Source organism: Polyodon spathula, chromosome 13, assembly GCF_017654505.1.
Source record: "Polyodon spathula isolate WHYD16114869_AA chromosome 13, ASM1765450v1, whole genome shotgun sequence".
NCBI lineage: Eukaryota > Metazoa > Chordata > Actinopteri > Acipenseriformes > Polyodontidae > Polyodon > Polyodon spathula.
The window spans coordinates 619823-642309 of record NC_054546.1 but is presented as its reverse complement, the minus strand read 5'-3'; the positions used below and the strand labels follow the sequence as shown (position 1 = coordinate 642309).

Below are 22487 nucleotides of genomic sequence, written 5' to 3'. Positions count from 1 at the left end.
AAATTGTATTGTGTTAGATGTTGGGACAAAAAGGATGGCATGACCCCATTACTGCCAACCATTTGCAAGAAGCCTTTGGCAATACTGTGGCACAGTGAACTGAAATGTTCGACCTGACTTTGTAGCAGAATTGCTCAAAGGCAATGTAAACAGGGTAAATGTTCAGACATTTGTAACTATGACAGTCCACTGAGAAGTAATTCGGAAAATTCCAGTCATGGCTGAGCAACAATTTAAAAAACATTGTTATCTTTCATTTTTGTTTGAATGCATGCATGTGATAATTAAGTGCTGCCCCAGGTGCTTTGATTCTTGCTAAAGATAACCAGCACGTTCCTCTCTGCAACTGTGTCGCAGCACTGCAAAGTCCATGCGGTACCCTCTCTGAAACTGTGTCGCAGCACTGCGAAGTCCATGCGGTACCCTCTCTGAAACTGTGTTGCAGCACTGCGAAGTCCGTGCGGTACCCTCTCTGAAACTGTGTTGCAGCACTGCGAAGTCCGTGCTGTACCGTACAAATTCGTGAGGAATAGATGAAGGACCCAACTGGAATGAAACAGATTTCAGACACCAATCCCAGGGTGTTTTAAGCTTTATCTTTTTAATTAATTGCATGTTCCACTCACAGCTGTGGTATACACAGAAATATGCCTTTAGTGAAAATCTGGGCATTGTTTAATACACTTATTATTGCCTGTAGGATATACGTAGCATATAAATCATATCCCATGAAAACATGTGCCTGTTGATAGAAAGAAAGCAAGCTAGTTTAAATAACAAGGCACTTCATGTTTACAATGTACACAATAGATTTCCTGTGGGTTACACTTTCTACAATATATGTTACTTACACAATTCCCTTCTTTAATGATGTTCTTCAATTCAAAAGCAATTTGCAGCAGAGAACAAACATTCCTGTCCAGCAGCAGAACTCTTTTAGCATTTCAGACTGGAGTGTATTTATAGGAGAGACAGCTCCAGTCAACAGTGCAGGAAAGATAATGCCACTAAAATCAGCAGAGTACTAAACTAACCTGATATTCCAATATTCACATCTACAGCATCACCTTGTTTTTAATTTTTCAGTACAAGGCAAGGAAACGATTTCATTAGTAGGGTAGCCGCTGTAATTCAAGCACACAACTTCACATGCTGTACAAGCCCCCTCCTTGAAGCTCTTGTCAAAGGCATTTACAAATAACAGCCAGGTGGAGCTTTTTGCGAGTCCAGGGGATCCTATCGCTGCCTATGAATACGGTTTAATAGCTTCTGTATTTTGTATATCTCAATGTCAGGATTTATATTTCGTCTTCTCCATTTCCCTGGTATCCCCTGTGTATAAACCAGCCTAGCTTTAGCTCCTAATAAATGCAATAACAGTCGTCCGTCACTCCAATCTACCTCCCGCTGCTTTGTATGTGTATTTCAGGCGCTCTGTGTTCTTATAAGCTCACAACCCCCATCCAGCTAAGGAGAGATAAAACAGGCTTTACAGGAGAACACCAAGATCCAGATGGGCCAATGGGTTATTGTACTGTAAATGTGCATGGCTATTCTCAAAGTAATGTTCCATCATGTGTCACCATGGTGATAGGCCGTTGCTCACCAGCTCACTGGCTTGCAGTTTATTAGTGCTGTTGTCAGCTCATACACTGCCTGGTTTGCTGCCGAATAGAAAAACAAAAAAAAGGATATCCTTGGCTATTTTTTTATTTAAACAATGTTAGTCATTGAATTGATAGGAAACACATTACACTTCAACATAAATATAAAAGAAAAAGTTCAATAAAATGCTGGGGTTAACCATTCTAGCTGAAAACGTTTCTGTTGGTACTTTAACAGAGCCAGCTGAAATATGTTTCTACATGTTTTAGCTGATCCTGTAAAAAGGTATGAGCAGAAGAAAATCCCTTTGTTATAAATCTTGTATGCAGACAAGCAGTTTATTCTACGTGACTGCAAAGACGAACAAAGTAAAAGTTAACAGGTGTTCGGTCATTTCAAATCTTTACAGGAATAGCTCTTCAACACGGGTGATTCTACCCTAGCCTCATTCTAACAATACTACAAACTCATATTTTCTTCCCGATATTTTAGGTGTCTCTTTAATTATTCACCCCAGTAAATAATTTATAAAACCAAGATGGCCCAACTCCGCATCTCAATTCTCTTGGGATTCCAGTCTCACTGATTGAAGCACGAGGACGTGACACTCAGGACCAACCCTGGGGTGCACACTGACTCAGTAGCTGTGCTGGGACCTCCTGACTCTCAATCCTCATCTCTGATCATCTGCAATGTTACACAGCCAGCTATATGGCAGCCTCTGCTCTTATCAATGTCATGTTATCAGCGTTTCTGCTGCTCACAGTCCCTGAGCAGGTACGTGTCTGGAATTCTTAGTGGTGTACAGCATAGGGTGTGGAGGAAGATTTGAAAGGATGCTTTTAAGGGTTTGACTGACTAGCACTGCCGATATGTGTACAAGAAACCGTTCTAATCGTAAAACCCAAGTATAAACACTTTGGTACATGTAGAAAACTAAGTCAAATCAGATGTTACATCTCTAGTGTCCTAATTCAATAAAACAAAGGGCGACAGCTTCAATCATTACCTTTCTTGTGTCATTCCCTGATCAGTGGATTGACCCACAAAACTCCTGATGTGTTAATGATAACATTAGAAAAGGAAAATGCTTCTCTGTCAACGCCTCATAGGCTGTATAATTGCTTAAACAGCTAAGGGTCGTCCACAAAGACGTCGAACTTAATTTCAAATCCTAAACCTTTCTCTTAGGCCCAGGGATATTTTTCCTGTTTTCAGTCTTATCTTCCTGTCTCTGGTAATAACATTGGTTAATTAGAACCGCCATACAGAAGCTGTGTGTTGTTTCTGTGTGCACAAGGAGAGAGGATGAATCACAACTCCCTATGAGTCCGTTTACAGTGTTAGAGGCCTCATGTGAAATAAATGTACTGCAAGCAGTATAAAAAGTGTTTAAGGTTACAAAGGCTCCTAATCTTTAGAAAATCCTTTGTTTAATAACTTGTAAAAAGTGATTAGCCGTTCTGCCGACTACAGTACGCAGGAGGAGGGCCAGCTTGCATCTCTCCTGGAGGTATAGTTGAATGCCAGTGTAAATATTCCAATATGTTTTGATTTGTTCCACATGGGCTCCATTAAATGCAGACACATCCTTGCACATACATGCTTCATAAAACAGAAAGTGCCACATATCAAGGATGCTATTTTTGTCTGACATAACCTGTAACAAAGCCTGCAGACAATAATTCACCAAGCTCGGCTGGGAGCTTTCAACCACAATGCAGGTCCTGCAGCCAGCCGAGGACAGACAAGAGACTCAGAACAGGGGCAAAGTGAATGTATGAAATGACATCTTTCATAAACTTACTCTTGTTGGTCATTCTCGAAATGCTGGCTATTGAATCCATCACATTTCCTAGCTGGGTAAGGGAAGATATTCTTTCCCTGGTCCTCTAGCTGCTTTCCCAGAGCATTTTTTTAATAATGTACATAACTTCTAGCTGGCAGAAACATTTCTCAGTGCCCCTGACAAGTGATATAGCTGCTAAAAATCAATGCAGCGGCTGCTTTGTGCGTGTCTGTGCCTGAAATATGTATGTACCCTAGCTCTGAGCTGAGGCGTCGTTAGGGTTAGGGTTCAGAGAGAGAAACTCCTGCAGGTTGGCAAAATATGACAGTCTGGACCAATTAGGGTTTGTTTATGTCATGAAGTGATAATATGGATTTTTATTTAAATTCAAATTACTTAGTTACAAATAAAGGGGTCAGCCTTGTGGGAGATTGTGCTAGAACACTGGCACTGATATTAAACATGTCTATAAGAAACAGCAGTGGAAATAACTGTAAAGTGTACAAGCCTATGCTTGAAACAATTTCAAGTGTACGAGTATTGAAAATGTGCTTAATGATGTTAAAGTAGAACAGAACAAACACTACTGAATTAACTGGCTAGAGGGTGCCATGTTGGTTCAACAGACAGATTTAAACAGTAAGTTAAATAAGCACTTATACAATATGTATATAAACTGGTTTCTGCTAGTGCCCTCTGTATATAAAACTGAGTTTTTACAACACATGAAAAGCTCATTAAAACAAGACCTGACATTTTAACATTGTCCAGGACCTTTCAGTAAACAAAAGATTGCCTAATATAAAATAATGAAAGACTCTTCAGTGTGAATTTGAAACCTTACCATCATCACATTAGATCTTACCATCTGCACTAACCTGACAGCCATGGGGTAGGCAAGTAAAAATCAAACCTCGAGACAATTCTCTCAGAAAATGCGACAAACGTTGGCAATGCAAGACATTTACTCTGCCCTGAGCTAGCCTACCTAATTAGGAAATACTAATGCAATAAACTTCATCTTTGCGGGACAGATAACCAGAAAGACTCTCTTTCTGTCCCTTTCACTGGAGAATCTCCCTCTGCCTGGACCAGCTTTCTACTGCATTAAGACCTTGTACTCCATTTGGAGCTCACACTTCTTCAGAGCAATTCCACTGTCAGATCTTCTCACCATTCGTAAACATTCTCCAGCGCTATTGCATTGATATTTATTTATCAAGGTACTTAGAGGAAATAATCATGTTTAAACATGCAATGACGTTTGATCTCACTACAGAACACATAACACCCAAGGAGTAATCTTTTTTTATTTTATATTTTTTTTATTTGGCTTTCTAAAAATATTTACTACTTTTGTTTTAAGTAAATGTTTTGAGCATGTGGAGTCACAAAGTGTTGTGATGATAAAATGCATGCAAAAGCAGTTCATTGTGACCTGCCAGAGTACCATTCTCAAGATGTTAGAATATCTTCCAATAAAACTGCTTTTTAACAGCTAATCACAGCATTTAGCACAACTGGGTTACTGAAGTATTTCCAAATCAACAAGTCAGAGTAAACGGTTTATTCATTTTGTTTTGCGTGACTGGCCTGGTCATAATTCAGGATGTTCTTGCCTTGCACAAACTCATTTGACAGTGTAAGCAGATTTTTTTTCATATGGGGATATCTATCAGAATATTTAGAAATCCTATCACAGCAGGTTGAAATTTAGCAACTGTGTGTTGTTAGTCTTTGTTTCCATTCCCCAAGCCCTCTTATTTATTCTTTTATTTTTTATTTTTTTGCAATTCCAATTTGAATCTAACCCCAGGAACACATGCTTTCCTCTCATCAAACCCCATCCAGGCCCAATTACTCCACAGAAGTTTGCCCTGCTGCCTGCATTGAGTTCTGCGCAATGTTGGCATATCAATCTGTCTCTTTTCACTCTGTTGGATTACAGCTGTTGCAACATCATGTATGCACTCTTTCACTGAGCTGTTCTGCAGATCTGTCTAGTGAAATATTGCTACTTCTTGTCCCCCTCTTCTGTTACATCCTGCCTGCAGCCTTACCTCTTTGTTTTCTCAGTGTCTGCCTTGCTCAATATTGCATGCTGCTGTTCATCCTACTGGAACTCCTAAAGACTGCCTGCCTTTTGCTGCTGGCGCTTTCCCACATGCACTGTGCTGCTCATTCTCCAGCCCACTTTTCAGCAACTTTCTCAGTGACTCTCTGTTACTGCTCATTTCTGTCCATTAAGATCCCAGCTGTTGTGTGCAAATGGCTGGTAGCTCAATGTTAACAAATCACACAACACACTAGGTTATATCTGATTATTTTTCTGCACACTGCAAAGCTGCAAGTGCAGTACCGTGCATACATGTCAATTAACTGTTTGGATGCTAGAAGTAACAAAACAGTATGAGCCCGGTGGAGACGCCACAGTGCCTTCACAGAAATGTTTGACATGGCTGTGAAAAGGATGCATGGACTGTGTTGAACCACAGAGTGCTTTGAATTCATTATAATATCATGCAGATATTAGAGGCTGGTGAATTCATTTATAAATGATCCAATTATACAAAATAATCTTTGACCTCTGTAACACCTGCTGTTGAGTTTCCTGTGGTTCAAATGCACGGTTTCCTGTAAAGCTACAAAAGTACAGAGTATCTCATTGTAAGACTGTGCATTTCCAAAGGCTAAGTACAATAGCATATCCTGCTCCAGATGTTCAAGAGCTAACTGCATAATACAAAGCATGTCCAGTATCAATAGAATAGTTTCTGGGCTGCTGCCAGTGCTATGGTTAAAAGGCAATATTACAAGCACTCTGCAATAGCTGCCTACTGGGAGCCATTTGTTGAAAAACTCCTTTGCCCATCATTTAGTCAGCAAAAAGGCACAAAACGAGTGAGTTAGCACTCTACTGAGTGTGCAGAGCGCAGGCCAGCCCATGAGGAACGGCTGGACAGAGTACACGCCACATCTTTCCACTGTGAGTTTAAACTACCTCTCTCACCCAGGAGGGGTGCAAAGACACAGCTGGACAGATTACACTCCACATCTTTCCACTGTGAGTTTAAACTACCTCTCTCACCCAGGAGGGGTGCAAAGACACAGCTGGACAGAGTACACTCCACATCTTTCCACTGTGAGTTTAAACTACCTCTCTCACCCAGGAGGGGTGCAAAGACACAGCTGGACAGCGTACACTCCACATCTTTCCACTGTGAGTTTAAACTACCTCTCTCACCCAGGAGGGGTGCAAAGACACAGCTGGACAGCGTACACTCCACATCTTTCCACTGTGAGTTTAAACTACCTCTCTCACCCAGGAGGGGTGCAAAGACACAGCTGGACAGACTACACTCCACATCTTTCCACTGTGAGTTTAAACTACCTCTCTCACCCAGGAGGGGTGCAAAGACACAGCTGGACAGACTACACTCCACATCTTTCCACTGTGAGTTTAAACTACCTCTCTCACCCAGGAGGGGTGCAAAGACACAGGTGCCACATTCTTGTGCTTGCAATTACAACCACGCCTGCACCAGATCCCACTGTTTCTATTAATGATGTCAGTTCTATAGTCTCAATCAGCTCTTTGTTTCAAATTAAATACACCCACAGTCCAGAATGTACTGTTTATTAAAACCAAATATATATATTTTTTTTTCTAAAATAATATTTTCAATATTATATATGACCGTCTACCAGTACTTTAGATTCACTCTGATGCTAGCTTAGAATATATACTGGTAGACAATAAAAGATAATAAAATATTAAGAATACAGTATGACCAAGGTTCTCCCACATTTATGCTCTGTATATTTTAAACAACAGATGCAATGATAATGTATTCTTTACAATATTATAGAATGAGAGAGGAGGATATTTCAAAATGTCTAAATAAACCAATTATTAAAAAGCCTTTAACTATCAAGCCCAGGGTGAAAATAAAACTCCTCAAAAAGATATAAACAAATATCACAAAGAGCCTACATTTGGACCAGTTAACTAGAATTGTCGTGTGCTCTGCCGAGGTTTCACTGGTTCTGGATCTCTGATACCTGACTTGTCAAAGGATGAGTTCAAAACACATTGCAGGCTTCTGGGGTTAAAATCCCAGAATCAATCCTATGATTAAGTAGCTACACTATACTGTTACCTCTTGGAATCACGCACTCCACAATGCTGGTGAACTAGCTGTGTACAATCGAGGAGATGGATGCTACACTGTTACCTCTTGGAATCACACACTCCACAATGCTGGTGAACTAGCTGTGCACAATCGAGGAGATGGATGCTACACTGTTACCTCTTGGAATCACACACTCCACAATGCTGGTGAACTAGCTGTGCACAATCGAGGAGATGGATGCTACACTGTTACCTCTTGGAATCACACACTCCACAATGCTGGTGAACTACCTGTGCTCAATCGAGGAGATGGATGCTACACTGTTACCTCTTGGAATCACACACTCCACAATGCTGGTGAACTAGCTGTGCACAATCGAGGAGATGGATGCTACACTGTTACCTCTTGGAATCACACACTCCACAATGCTGGTGAACCAGCTGTGCACAATCGAGGAGATGGATGCTACACTGTTACCTCTTGGAATCACACACTCCACAATCCTGGTGAACTAGCTGTGCACAATCGAGGAGATGGATGCTACACTGTTACCTCTTGGAATCACACACTCCACAATGCTGGTGAACTAGCTGTGCACAATCGAGGAGATGGATGCTACACTGTTACCTCTTGGAATCACACACTCCACAATGCTGGTGAACTAGCTGTGCACAATCGAGGAGATGGATGCTACACTGTTACCTCTTGGAATCACACACTCCACATTGCTGGTGAACTAGCTGTGCACAATCGAGGAGATGGATGCTACACTGTTACCTCTTGGAATCACACACTCCACAGTGCTGGTGAACTAGCTGTGCACAATCGAGGAGATGGATGCTACACTGTTACCTCTTGGAATCACACACTCCACAGTGCTGGTGAACTAGCTGTGCACAATTGTGGCACAAGAACCAAGTTAGACATACATTGCTTAAAGAGATTATTTTGTTTTGTCACTTGAATAGGAGAGTAAATTTATTTTGAATGAGAGACTAGTAATCCAAACTGTACTTGAGCACAATGTATTTACTTGTGTACACTATTGTCTTGTGATCTTAAAGTGATGGAAAGGTGATGCTGGTTGTCCCCAATTTGCTCTCTATGATAAAATCTATGTAAGAGGCAGTGAAGGATGGGTTAAGGAAATGTGGATTGTGGAAGGGAAAGGAGATACCATGTTCAACATGGACACTGTGAGGACGAGGTAATATACACAACTGAAAGGCAATCACACACAGCACTGGAGGGAATAACACTGCTACTGTGAGCACTCGTGAGCAATCATAGAGTAGAAGGATTTCAAAATATAAAGAAAAGAACCACGTTGAGTATTACTGGTGGTGGAGATCAATCTATTACAGATGAAGAGAAAGAACGGACATTTACAATACTACTGCTGCCCCCCCTTTAGGGTTAGGGTTATATAATGCAACAACAATGCACACATTAAGTAAATTGTAACTATGCATAATAACATTGTAATTATGTGGAAGTATTAGAGCTGTCAAGCAATTAAAAAATTAATAGCGATTCATTTTGAGATTAAAAAAAAAGAATCTCAGTCAAATTTGCATATTTAAGTGATGTAATTACTGCATCCATCTCGTTTAAGTTTGTTGTATTATTATTATTATTATTATTATGAAAACTCTATTTTCCTCTTCCTAGATTCTCTTTATGGTTGTACATTCATTTACAATCCAGTATTGTTGTTAAATTGTTTGAACCAACTGCTGAATCACAATGGAGTTTATCACTCACCTTACTGTATTCACAATGATCACTTTCCTTTACAGTTTCCTCTATTCATAAACTGATGTTTTCATTGCCGTTTAAATAATAATAATAATAATAATAATAATAATAATAATAATAATAATAATTTTATTAATAATTTGAAATTGCCTAAATAAAACAAAACATTCACTGAGTAACAGTTATATCCTCCATAATTGTAAATAATATTGTTTCAAATAAATGTGGTTATTGATATAAAACAAAGCTACAGTCTATAAAGCTATAAAGTCCCATTCACAAATCCTTCAGTGAGTGCTTTGCTACACAATGCGGTTCCGTGAATAATTTTATGTTCAAATGATGAATGCACACATTCCATCCTCGCATGCACTGAAATAGTGAGAGGGAAATTAATTACGCTATGCTAAGAGTGAGACTAACATGTGTTAAAAAAATTAATCTCCCAAAAAATGTATGTGTTAATCGCAGAAGATGAATTGACAGCCCTAGTAAGTACACATGCATTTGCCATGTAACTGCAATGTAAATGCACAGTAATTACAGACGCTTCATGTAAAAGGTTGCCCTTTGTTCTCATCCTCAGAGCAGTGACAGGTTTCAGCGTCAAGTAAAAACTGAAAGATTATTCAGATTTTCTTGATGTAATTTTGAGGCACACATCTGATTAAAGTGCATCAGTACAGAATTTTCCAAACCATGATTCCTTTTAATAACCATTTATTAAGCAGACAAAGAACATGAAATATTGTACTATTGAATTAGTGTCATTTCTCTTGGCAATTCAGTAAAGAAATATTATAACCTCTGTTTCAATTCCTTGTCTTATTAAATGTAACAGCAAATTACAAGCTGCTGTGACTTTTTAAATTGTGTATTTACTTTGTAAAGGCTTCGCAGATAAGAAATGAAAACTGTTAGGAAAATGCTAATGGTTACACAAACTTCTCACATTGTGACTTTGTCACGAATGAACCTAAACCCTGTCTTCCCTTGTGCAAGGTGCAATCACCTCTTCTGTTTGAAAGGTGTATGCAGCAGAGACAGATGGCTCTTTGATAGAAACAGTTGAATTTATTTGAAGTCTTCCCACTGATGATGGGAATGGGAATGTAGAGATGGAAGCCCTGCTAACAAGATTTCACTGTTTGCAGATATCAAGTTTTTAAAGACACACCTGTGGTGACTTTGACAGACTCATTGAGAGCAGAAATTGACCCAAGACTGTCACAGGAAGCAGGCTGATCTTTCAGATACAAATTGAACATTTGTGAAACTGCAACAAATATTGGAATGACTGTAATGTGTTTTAAAGAATATACAACCATTATAAAATATTATAATCAGATCCGTGTAAGGCCTGTGTGGAGAAGTTCATTGCATTGAAGGTCAGACTGGCCTGCTGAAAGTAACAAACCTCCCTTATTAGACTCAGAGTCTCAAAACATTCTGATCCAGCGAGAGCAGAATGGCACAATCTACGAATCTATGTAAGAAGCAATTGAACTAGGTTTGATTATAGTAAGAAAAAACTAAAGTATTTAAATAAATAAGAAACCTAATATAATAACATTAATGCATGTCATGACTTTAAACTCGTAAGTATTTCCTGCCTAACTCACATGATAACTCGGGTAACTCGGAAAAACATGGAAAAGGCTCCTTTTTCACCAACTCCAGTTGTCCATTAACTTGAGTTCTGGGAGAATTAAGACCAATTCAAGCGCACGCTAGTTGGCTGTCCATGGAAATGAAGTAATAGATAATATGCCAAATGGGTCAATCTGAACGGCTTTTCACATTCATAATACCCCTTATAAAACACATTACGGAATTTGAAAATGGGGTTTTGTTGAACTATTGCACACAAAAAACCTGCACTACATTTTTATTTATTTATTTATTTTTTTAGTATTCCAATGTATTTCTAAACTATTAAAAGCGACCCTGCATTGTGACTTCTATAGGCAGCAAGGCCATACAGTATCTTGTGCAAGTGACAGAATACTTGAGCAATGCTGCTCAACACAAGTAACTGTGAGCTACAGGCATCTGGAGTGTCAGGTAACGCAGGGGGTAAACGGCTTGGTGTTAGAACATCATACAGTAACTTGTGCAAGTGACACAACACTTGAGCAATGCTGCTCAGCACATGTAACTGTCAGCTACAGGCGTAGATCTGGAGTCTCAGGTAACGCAGGGGGTAAAGGGCTTGGTGTTAGAACCCCAATACTTGACTGGCAGGGAGGTATTTAAAAGGTCATGAACAGCACTGACTGGCTTTTAAGAATGATACCATGTAAGGTTGTGAGTGCCATAGCAACAGCACGGACAGAGTGGGTGGGTTAAATAACTGAGCGGCTCAGAGCGAGATGAAACCCGCTCTGCAGCTCTGAGCTGCTCAGGGGGGTGGAACAGCATGCTGTTAAGTGGGTTCTTTCAGTGAGCTGCTCTGAGCAGCTCACTTCCTCAGCGCACCCAGTGTGTCACTGTAAGTCAGGCATGAAAGATTCATCTCAGGGCCCTAAAAAGAATTGTCAATGACACTGTATCCCTGTCGGAAATGGGAATTACAGCAGGAGTCACTTCCAGTTATGTTGTGTTTCATATAGCTTTAGGATATCCAGATTGGCCAACTTGCTGCCTCATACTGCCGCTACAATGCATTGTTTCACAGTATAATACACAGTTGAGAGTCCTGATAATAGTGGGGTTTCATTTTAAAAGGGATTAATTAAACGTGTTAAAGATAAAATGCTTATAGAGGTAGACTTATCCTACTGTACTGTTTCACCAGGTATTTTTTTTTTTTTTAAGTATGTGCTCTGCAAACCTAAGCAGGAGACACCTCACATTAATTTACATTATATTTACAGCACTTATCACCATGTTAACAGCATAGATTGGTCGATAAAACAGCAGCTCTACAGGGCTTGATGTAGTCTAGCATAACCTGATCCAACACTGTTGGTGCACTTACACTTGGTATTGACTTGTGTCACAGACTGACCGTGGAGAATACTGCGCAATACAGATCACCCCTGTGCTGTGCTTGCTGCATCAGCCAGCATGCTCAAAGCACACATTTACTGTTCATGTGCATACTAGTTTTTGTGTCTGTGTCATGCTGTCGTTTTACAACATCATTAAAATTACACCATATTTAGGTTGTTAATATTTAACTGAATAGTACAACAAAACACATTAAAGAAATGGTTTGAAAGCATTGCTTTGGGTTGCTGCTGCAGGACTGTTTGAGCCCACAGCTTGAGTAAACAATGCATGCATGTGTTCCAAGTAACACACAGGCCAATTTGTAGGCTATGAGAATGTTTAGAAACAGCCTTAAAAAAACAACGCATGGGTTTACTATAGGAGTTTTGTCTTGGCTAGTATACAATTGGTGCACATTATACAGGGGATATAACCCAAGACTTGCTAGCCATGCTTACTATACATATACCTGGGCATTTCCTGTTCTGAAAATCACTGTAGATTATTCTTAACTTTGCACACTGAAAACTACAGTCTTGAGTCTTCATGAAAGGAGGTGCGCCTGTCTGAACGAACAACCACCTCACGCAAGTCACACAAAACAGTAATAGAGAAACACTGAATATGTGAAAAAACAACCTAAAGCTTTGTGGAAGCAGTAACTGCAGGTACATTTCCTTGTATTGTCTGCTTCCTGGTAACCCAAACACTGTTGTTAACAGGAATAAATGACTCCCACAGTTTACAACCTTGTGTGAAACTGAGTGAGACGAAGAAAATCTCTTCTGTTGTTTTTCACAATAAAAAGCTAAAACTGCAACACAAAGTAACTGAATATCCCTGCCGACGTCACGAGCATCACAGAGGATTGAGATGCAGCTGTGAATTTCATTTTTGCAACTAAAAAAACTAAACTGCACTAAACAGCAAGATTTCAACAAACATGTCACAGTAAGATATGGGTGAAAAAATGCAATTGCACTGCAAAAATGGTTTGGGATTTTCTACTTGCAGTAAATGCCATACAATCCATGGTGCCCTGCTATTGCTGACTTGTGTGTCTCAATTTTAAATAACCAGTGAGAACAAACCAGTAAGTCATTCAAGCAGCTGGTTTAATGCGCTACTTGGGAACCTGCAAATATGCAAGCGTCCAAGTCAAAGGTTGTCAGTTCTGTATCCTTGCTATTCCACCTCCCTGGTTGATGCAGACACAGCAGATGATGAAACTGTAAAAAGATACTCTAAAGGTACTCTTATTCACACACGCAGTATTAAATGCAGACCTGCACAAGAGCCTAATCCCTTAAATACAACTTTACTGCAAAGATATGTGAATCATTGATTAAACTCAGAGATGTCTTGGAAGAATATCAGTGGCCAGATGACATTTAGATGTAGTGAAGCTTCAGTGAAGTGCAAGGTGAGTAAGAAGAGATACCAAAAAATGCTAAAAGTTTGTAACGAAGGCAATTAGGAATGAAAAACATATCAATCCTATGATCCAGCGACATGGTCTCTGACTCCCTGTTCTCTTTCAACATACAAATTCTGCTTTGAAGAACCATTATCAGCTGCCAGGCCGATCCTGCAGCACAGCCCTTTGCTTCAGAGGAGGAAATTGCATTGAAGGTAGATATTCATCTCCAAGTCCTGTGCTTTTACTTCTTTTCCAATTTCACTTCTATACCCTGGGGGCGATTGGCCAGTGAACCTATTTTTTTCAAACTAAAACCTGTATAGCACAAGTATTGGAAACCCTGTTTTTGTTTTTGTTTTTTGTTTTTTGGATAATCATTTAGCTGTCTGAATGTACAGTTACTACGGTAGTTAATTACATGCTTAATTCAGCAGCCTAATACTTAAAGACTCCCTGCTTATCACTGACTTCTTTAACTCACTCCAGCAATGCCAGACTGGGTTCAGAACTGGACAGTCTGGGCTATGGATCCATCCCAATATGAAAAAAAACATGTATTGCATGCTCCTAGGGGGAATAGTCTAGAAATCCCTGGAGGATGTCAATACCTACAGCACCTCTGTACATTAAACCATCAGAAGGAAGACGCTTTTACATACAGATCTGCAAAGAGTTCCTTTGTTGATCCTGCATCATTTGTTTCACTGACTATTGGTTCACAAATCAATTTGGTCGAAGAATGTCAGAATGTCTTAAATTAGAATGTCAGTGTGATGAAAGAATACTTTTTTTATTTCAAAGAGCTTATTTAAGAGATGGACTAAAAGGGTTGAAAGCATCTGCTGCAATTTGGAAACATTGTAACCCTCTCTCTTTGGATTTCCCATCAAGTCAGAGATGACCATCATTAGAGTTCAATGCGTTGAGCTGTGAAGAAAGGATAGCAATGCACTAAATCAATAGTGCTGTTGTACATGTACCTTTAAATCACTATGTTGTGCATGGTCTCTGTTGATTAGCACTCAGGTAACCCCTCCCCTCCCCCTTCCCTTAAAATGATGATGTCTTATATGCAGATGTACACATAAGAGACCATGCCAAATCCAGGACACTAACCATTAAAACGACATTGTTTTTAAGAATGAGTTAAAAAATTAAAAATGTGAACCAGTAAACACAATAAAATAAAAAAACTCAAGTCCATACATAGTAATGGCACTGATATCTTGGCACGAAGCATCACCCAGCTTGAAGACTTTGCCCACTTGCTTCTCTTCTTGCAAATACATTTACCAAAAATAAAGCTTATTATCCTCTTAGTAACTTGAGACTAAAACAGTGCTGCCCACATTCCCACATACCATATGAGCTGAAATAACATATAAAGCAACTGAACTACATTGTACGAAATGCTAGTTTGTAAACTCATATACACCGGAATGCATATTTGTGTCCCTATATTTTGTTTGCGCACTGAACTGTAGCCCATCAGTAGCTGGAATGACAAACAGTTTACTGAGAAGGGCGCTCCGAAGACATCAGACAATGATGAAATGATACAAAGACCACAACTCAGACTCATCTTTATTCATGGCTTCTCTTCTCAATTGTTTGATGTCCTCAGCTCTTTTACTCCTACCCTATCATTTGTACAATTTCAGGAGAGACTGAGCTATCTCTACTATTACAGTCTGCTATTACATTATGTGCCACATTTCTCCTCATGCTTCATTTTTCTTGTCTGAGCAGCGAAAAGTAAATGGCAATGGCTTGATATTAAAGGAGTTTTATCAACACACTGAATAATTGCACCGTGCTTTCCTCAGAGACAAGGAATTTAAAAAGCGTAACCCTTTTACACTTTACAGTACAAACCAACAGTAAAACAAATTCACTTCATTGGCCGCGAAACCCACAGCAGGTCTCACAGTATTTCAATGTGTAGATAAATACTCTGGTTTGAGCTACATTTAGTCTTAGAAGACAGATTCTCTTAGGTAGATAACAATAAGCACACCATACATTTCTGAACCACGTTATAGCTTGTGATTGATTTTATTTTTTCAACTACAACTTGAAGAAAATGACTTCTTGCTGTTTTGTTTTGTTTTCTGGAGCAGCGATTTATTAAATGGTAAAGGTCACTGGCGGTAAAGTGGAACTTTCTTAAATGTTAACAGACATGTTGCATCATACAAACACTGGTTCAGCCGTCCAAATCAATCAGCCACTTCCAATCCATTCCATACCCCTAATCCTACCCTGAAATCAATAAGTGAGTTTTAACTATCAACACTGCAAGTTAACACCACCGAACACAAGGGAGGCAACCTTGGTAATTCCAATCCATTCCATTCCAACCACACCCTTCATTATTTAATGTACAAACTTCCAGAACCCTTTGCATTGTGAATGTCATAGCATTTGGAAGAAGGTACAATTATATGGATATGCTGAAGGTTATACTCATAATATACTGCTTGGTTATTCTGCACGTCGCTTTCCTGTGTCGTTCATTGATATTATTCTAAATCAAATCAATGTGCAATTACCCTGTGGATAGAGAGTGACAGTGCACTGCTGAGCCTGTGCATTTAGAAGGCAAAAAAGACTAATGTACAAACTACATTGTATAAATCGTACTGTCAATCACGAGATTATTATCCACCAATAATTTAGACTACAGTCTAACAGATATTTTTCAAGAAGCTCCCTTTTGAATGATCATCATGTGAACAAAGAGCCAAACCAAGAGTTCAGAAACTAATATTTTTTCATATTGTTTTCATATCATCTATGTTTCTGGTTACATACAATTAGATCAGGGTCCCTTCTCCAGTATTACATGGCTGCATGCAATTACCGGAGGAATTACAACACATCCCTGGAGAGTGCACAATTACACCGGGCTTCTTGCACTTGCCCTCTGTGTTTTTATTCAATAAGGTGTGAGATGTTGAACAGACTCTTCAGATTTACTGAGCCCCTTTCATTGGAACCATGTATACAGCCAGCACTGCTACAAAATGAGATTTTAAAATGTAAACTGAGTTCTGCACATTGTGTGATTCTAAACATGCTGCACAGAAAAAGGTATGCGATGCCTCATCCCAGCTTAATGAAATTGCAAATCCTGCATGTATAAAAAAACAAAATGCTCCTTCAGCAAATAGGAATACAGCTACTATATTTGGATTTTCGAGGCCCTCCCTTGCAGAAGAGCAAGACAAACCAAGGCATGAACTGTACTGTATCTTATACAGTTTCATCTCCGTACAATCTCTGCAAAAAAAAAAAAAATAGGGTGATAATATTTAGGATGTCTATATCAATCAATCAATCTTTATTTTATATAGCGCCTTTCACAGTGGACCACCATCACTAAGCTCTTTACAAGATAGTGAGGAACAATGCATAATACATTACATACAGTGAAATACAGGGCACAGGGCATATGTCTTTTTCCCCCCCATTATAAGCAAAAATTATATTTTTAAAAGTGAATACATAGGTATAAGACACTTGAAGGAATGTTTCTGGTGTATTATACTGACATCTGCTACACCCAGGCTACTCAAAAAAATATTTTCAAACTGGCTGAAACTACACTGGTCATTTCATAAAACACAGTGGACTGGCCACAGAGGGATACATCTACTTTAACTATGTGAAAGCATTCCAACTCATCTGCTCAGCCTCCCCACGTCCAGGAATTGGACACAATCCCTTCAAATCCTGCCTAATATAGTTGGCAGGTAATTAAAATGGATCAGATTACAATCTGGTCAGTATTTTAAGATTCCAAAGCAGGGAACTAGATTGCCATCTATAGGCAGGAACCGTAACTTTTTAACAACAAAAAAATAGTGTAAAAGTATGAGCTGAGTAGAGCCAGCAAGGACGTAGCAAACCGTCTGAGCCGAGCAGAACCAGCGAGGACGCAACAAACCGTCTGAGCCGAGCAGAACCAGCGAGGACGCAGCAAACCGTCTGAGCCGAGCAGAACCAGCGAGGACGCAGCAAACCGTCTGAGCCGAGCAGAACCAGCGAGGACGCAGCAAACCGTCTGAGCCGAGCAGAACCAGCGAGGACGCAGCAAACCGTATGAGCCGAGCAGAACCAGCGAGGACGCAGCAAACCGTCTGAGCCGAGCAGAACCAGCGAGGACGCAGCAAACCGTCTGAGCCGAGCAGAACCAGCGAGGACGCAGCAAACCGTATGAGCCGAGCAGAACCAGCGAGGACGCAGCAAACCGTCTTGAGACAAGTTTATTTGTATTTACAAATGTTCCTATAACTTTAAAAAGTCAAATTGTGCTTCTTAAGGTTGGTTTATAGCTCCGACTGCGACCCAATTTTTGGTCTCAGTCAGTGGTCTCCGACGGTCCAAATGACATCATCCGCACTGCCTCGAGCTGCATCTTTTTAAACAAGTCGTACGGCCCGGCACAGGATAGAGAGATAGAGCAAGTTTTTGGGGAACTTTTAATAGAAGTTGTTCATAAACATGAACAACAGAACAGGACTTTAAACTAATTTCCCCTAAACTGGATGAAATTAAAGCATAAATTAACCTTTGCTAAAATTAAACAAAATATTTTTTATTTGTATAATTGCTATCCTATATATATTATTAATTTTAGCAAATATAGAGGAGCCAGTCGAAAACCGGATGGAAGGTAGATTGACACTGACGTGCTGGTTTTTCAGAACACAATTTAACGAGCATCACAGCTCTATTGTAAAGCCACACAGTCTTGCTTGTTCTATCTTTCTCCCATGTGAAACAAGCGCTCAAAACATCGCAATATAAATACAGTACATGTACCTGAAATGATGGGAGCAAGTCGGAATATGTCAGAGAGTCTGTTGTTCACTGCTTCATACGGAGATTCCTCCAGCAAATCATTCCCTAAAATGGAAAAATTAGACATATGTTGTGAGTAACTGTTTTCTAACGGGATGTCCACATTCATTGAGAAATGCGCAAGTACAGCAGCTGTGTTAGAACGCATTAAAAGCATTCACAGTGTTTTAGTTACTGGTCTTTTACAGATTAAAAGAAACACATAATAAAACATAATATCGGACTTTAATCTCAGCTGAGTCATAGAACAGTACATAAGTAAAGAAATAAAAAGCTATTGTGATTTGAATGCAAAGTGATATTTTAAAACAAACGTGATATCTGATAACAATAACAGGTTGACATTTTTACCGAATGTAGGTTTCAAGGAATTAATCATTAATTCATGATGAATTCTCGACTTCTTAAAATGAACTGACAAATACCTTAAAGTGTGGTTCTGAGAAAATACACCACAACAACAGATCGTGTTGTGCAAAATCAACGTTTTAAATACTGAACTAAACCAGCCACATTACATTATAAAAATTTACTGAGGTACCTGAAAATACCTTTTTATGCTGCTAAATTTTATTTTCGGTTGCTGTTAATCGAGCAACTTCAGTTGTATCAATCTTTAACTGTAGAAGATAAAGCGCTTTCCCAAAAGTTCACTGTTGACTTTTGAGAAAGTATAAATTAAAAGAATGTAGGTGTGCCAGGATGTGTGAGGAAATGGGAAAGCTGGAGTAACTGGGACGGGACCCTGAATGCTGCTCTTCCCACTAAACGGCCGTGTTATCAGTGGGTGATTGCTCATTTTGGACAGGCTACGCTAGAATGGATGCATGCTAACCTACTTGCAGTGCTTACCAGCATCCGACTAGCCCTGAGCTGCTCAATAAACCTGACAAGTCACCAGAGTTGTTTTCACGCAATAAACTGGAAGGAATCTGCTTAATGCATAGACCTTACATTTCCAATTCAGCCGTGAATTCTGACCTAATCACAGGCACTGTGATGCAAGCTATCGATGATCTTTACAATTCCATGCATCAAGTCTTGCGTATTATTACAAGCGACCTGCGTTACTCAGAGAACACTAATGTTAAAATCCCCTTTTTTTTCCTTTTAATGTGGGGTTGTTTTTTTGGAGCGTTTATAGTACCGTACCCTGTAAACTTTGGTAAATGCTCCAGAATATGCGCAGGCAGTTTTTTTCTTTCTTCATAGCCCTTTTACATCTGCAGTTGAACAATGGGCTCTGCTTGAGGGCATCCATGGCAATCCTGCACTCGTCCTTCGCCTCCTGTCCAGAATAAGCCATGCTGAAATTGCTTTCTTTGCCCGCAGCGCACTGCCTCAGCGTGCGGTACTTGGTGCTGCAGCTCTGTTCCTTCAGGCACTGCTCGCTCGCTTTAACGCAGTCCAGCCGGCTAGCACCTGACACCACATTCACTTCTGCCGACAAAACTACATCTGTAACAGAAATGAAAACCCTCATTCATTTTGCTGTCCTGCACGGGCCGTTAACAACGTTAAAGTAACTGCTCACATTTTGTATTTTAATTAAAAATAACAAGTTTAAATGTCTATTTAGTGATAGTAATTAATCTGTAACCGTTTTCAATCTAAAAACACATCGATAGATTACAAAAATACTGTAACATTGCTTTACGCCAGCGCAGTATACAGTGCAATATATTTTAAAGTAGTACATTCTTCCCAATTTTTCCAAGTACGGAAACATATAAATATATATATACAATACTGACATTGTCTTTCAAATCGTATTCTTGTAATAAATGCTGTAAACATTTGTCATCGTTATCAATGAGTTTGAACTATCATTCGTGTGTAATATTATTGGCACACAGTTTAATAGTGTGATCATGATGTATTTGTATTTCAATTACATTATTTTTAGAAAGCTACACTTACCCAGCAAAGACAACGCGAAGTAGAAACTTACAAACATCATTTCGCAGCGCTTCCCTTTTCGTTTCGTTTTGTTTAATAAAGGTATATTTATTTGAAGTTGTGTAGCTCCCAAAGGGAATTAGAAGTGTGACGACCCAGAACGATCCGAGCAATCCCAGTTCAGATCCATTGAATTTTAAGAAGCAACTGATTCGCTAAAAATAACCCGGCAAGCGCGTTTTCCATTCAAAACCTAAAGATATAATCCAGACCAAAAGATCGATCAACAAAAAAGCATTACAGTCAAAAGCAGTGCTTAAATGATGTAGTGCGTCAGCGACTCTACCAAGAAGTAACACTGCAAGGTAAATAATAAATATATTGTAAGAATCCAGGAGCTCTCCAAACTACAGTGCCTTGCCAACCAATGCTGGCTTCAGTCTAAACTCGTAGTGATGTATCCACGCAGTTGCACTAACTCCAATGCTGGCTTCAGTGTGAACTCGCAGTGATGTATCCACGCAGTTGCACTAACCCCAGTGCTGGCTTCAGTGTGAACTCGCAGTGATGTATCCACGCAGTTGCACTAACCCCAGTGCTGGCTTCAGTGTGAACTCGCAGTGATGTATCCACGCAGTTGCACTAACCCCAGTGCTGGCTTCAGTGTGAACTCGCAGTGATGTATCCACGCAGTTGCACGAACCCCAATCAGGCAGCTTCCAATTCGAACCGTCTGCAGGTTTTTAAGAGCGCTGATCAGCCGCTGATACACCAGGCTCAATGTCTCGCTCCCCGTTTATTTTTCCGGTTTATCTCACTCGGCAAGGGCGATATATGCGCTAGGACCAGTGATCATGTTTAGCTTTTGTTTATTTTTATTCCCCTAATTTCCGCTGTATTTGCTGTGCAATCGGAGCCGGCTCTGCGCTTGAAAGCGCCTCAGCTTCGGCGCTGCTGTCTCCCACGAGAATGGAGCGATAACGTTTGATAAATATTCACTGTGTTGTGAATGGATTGCAAAGTTAAGGAAACTATTGAAGCATGTTTCCCAATTGATATATCACTGCGTACGGATACAATGCTACACCCTTTTCCTTACGGTGAGGCTGAGTTTATTATGTGTTTTTATTCAAAACAAAGTTTACAGTTTGAATTCATATTTAAACAAAGTTGAGATATGTTTTTTTTTTTTTTTTTTTTTATTTTAAATGACATACTTTTTATATTACTTTAAAAGAACAAAGCCAGTATGTTCGTCATCTCCCAAAGTTTAAGAAAGCAAGAGGTATTGGTCTTTGAAACTTGGACCTTGCGCAAAAAAGAGATGAGACGAGATTGATTCTGTTTCCAGTACGAACACTGTGTTCCTTTTGTTAAAAACGGGGAAATGACTGACCCCTTCTATTTCACCAATCAGATCAGATCCAGTGCACCAGAGGTTCTGACGTCATTCTTTTACAGTGTTGATGGATAAATTAAAAATTACCTTTTCCTAGGCGCACCAGCAAGTGGGGGGATGAATGCGATGGGATAACCAGCAGACTGCAGCAATGCGGTCATGCTCGGAAATGATTGATACACTCCGAGACATGTGGGTTTCCATTTTCACAGCGCAGATTAAATGTAGCCGCTACATAATAACCAAGTGCAATATGTAAATAGAAAGACATGCGCTGTAAACATATTCCAGGGGAAAAAAACTGCGCTATACTGATCGCATTCCACGTGACAGCCTATACATCGTAACAACAATGATTAAAACACAATGCATTCTCGAAGCAGCATTGATTAATACAAGCTATTCTCAGCATTGATTAACATAAGGTATTCTCAGCATTGATTAACAGAAGGTATTCTCAGCATTGATTAATACAAGGTATTCTCAGCATTGATTAACACAAGGTATTCTCAGCATTGATTAACACAAACTATTCTCAGCATTGATTAACACAAGCTATTCTCAGCATTGATTAACACAAGCTATTCTCAGCATTGATTAACATAAGCTATTCTCAGCATTGAT

General features: G+C 39.6%; 1 protein-coding gene across 1 annotated transcript in view; it reads right to left on the bottom strand.

Annotated features, from left to right (window-relative positions):
* The window catches only part of LOC121326216 (GDNF family receptor alpha-1-like), a 50889-nt gene extending 28681 nt beyond the window's left edge, over positions 1 to 22208 (bottom strand). The window contains exons 1-3 of the mRNA XM_041269442.1: positions 20486 to 22208; positions 19718 to 20023; positions 18527 to 18610 (exon numbers count right to left, since the gene is read on the bottom strand). Of these exons, the coding sequence (XP_041125376.1) occupies positions 18527 to 18610; positions 19718 to 20023; positions 20486 to 20525 (430 nt within the window). The 5' untranslated portion in view covers positions 20526 to 22208. The remainder of the gene's footprint in view (positions 1 to 18526; positions 18611 to 19717; positions 20024 to 20485) is intronic.
* Between the last annotated feature and the right edge of the window lie 279 nt (positions 22209 to 22487).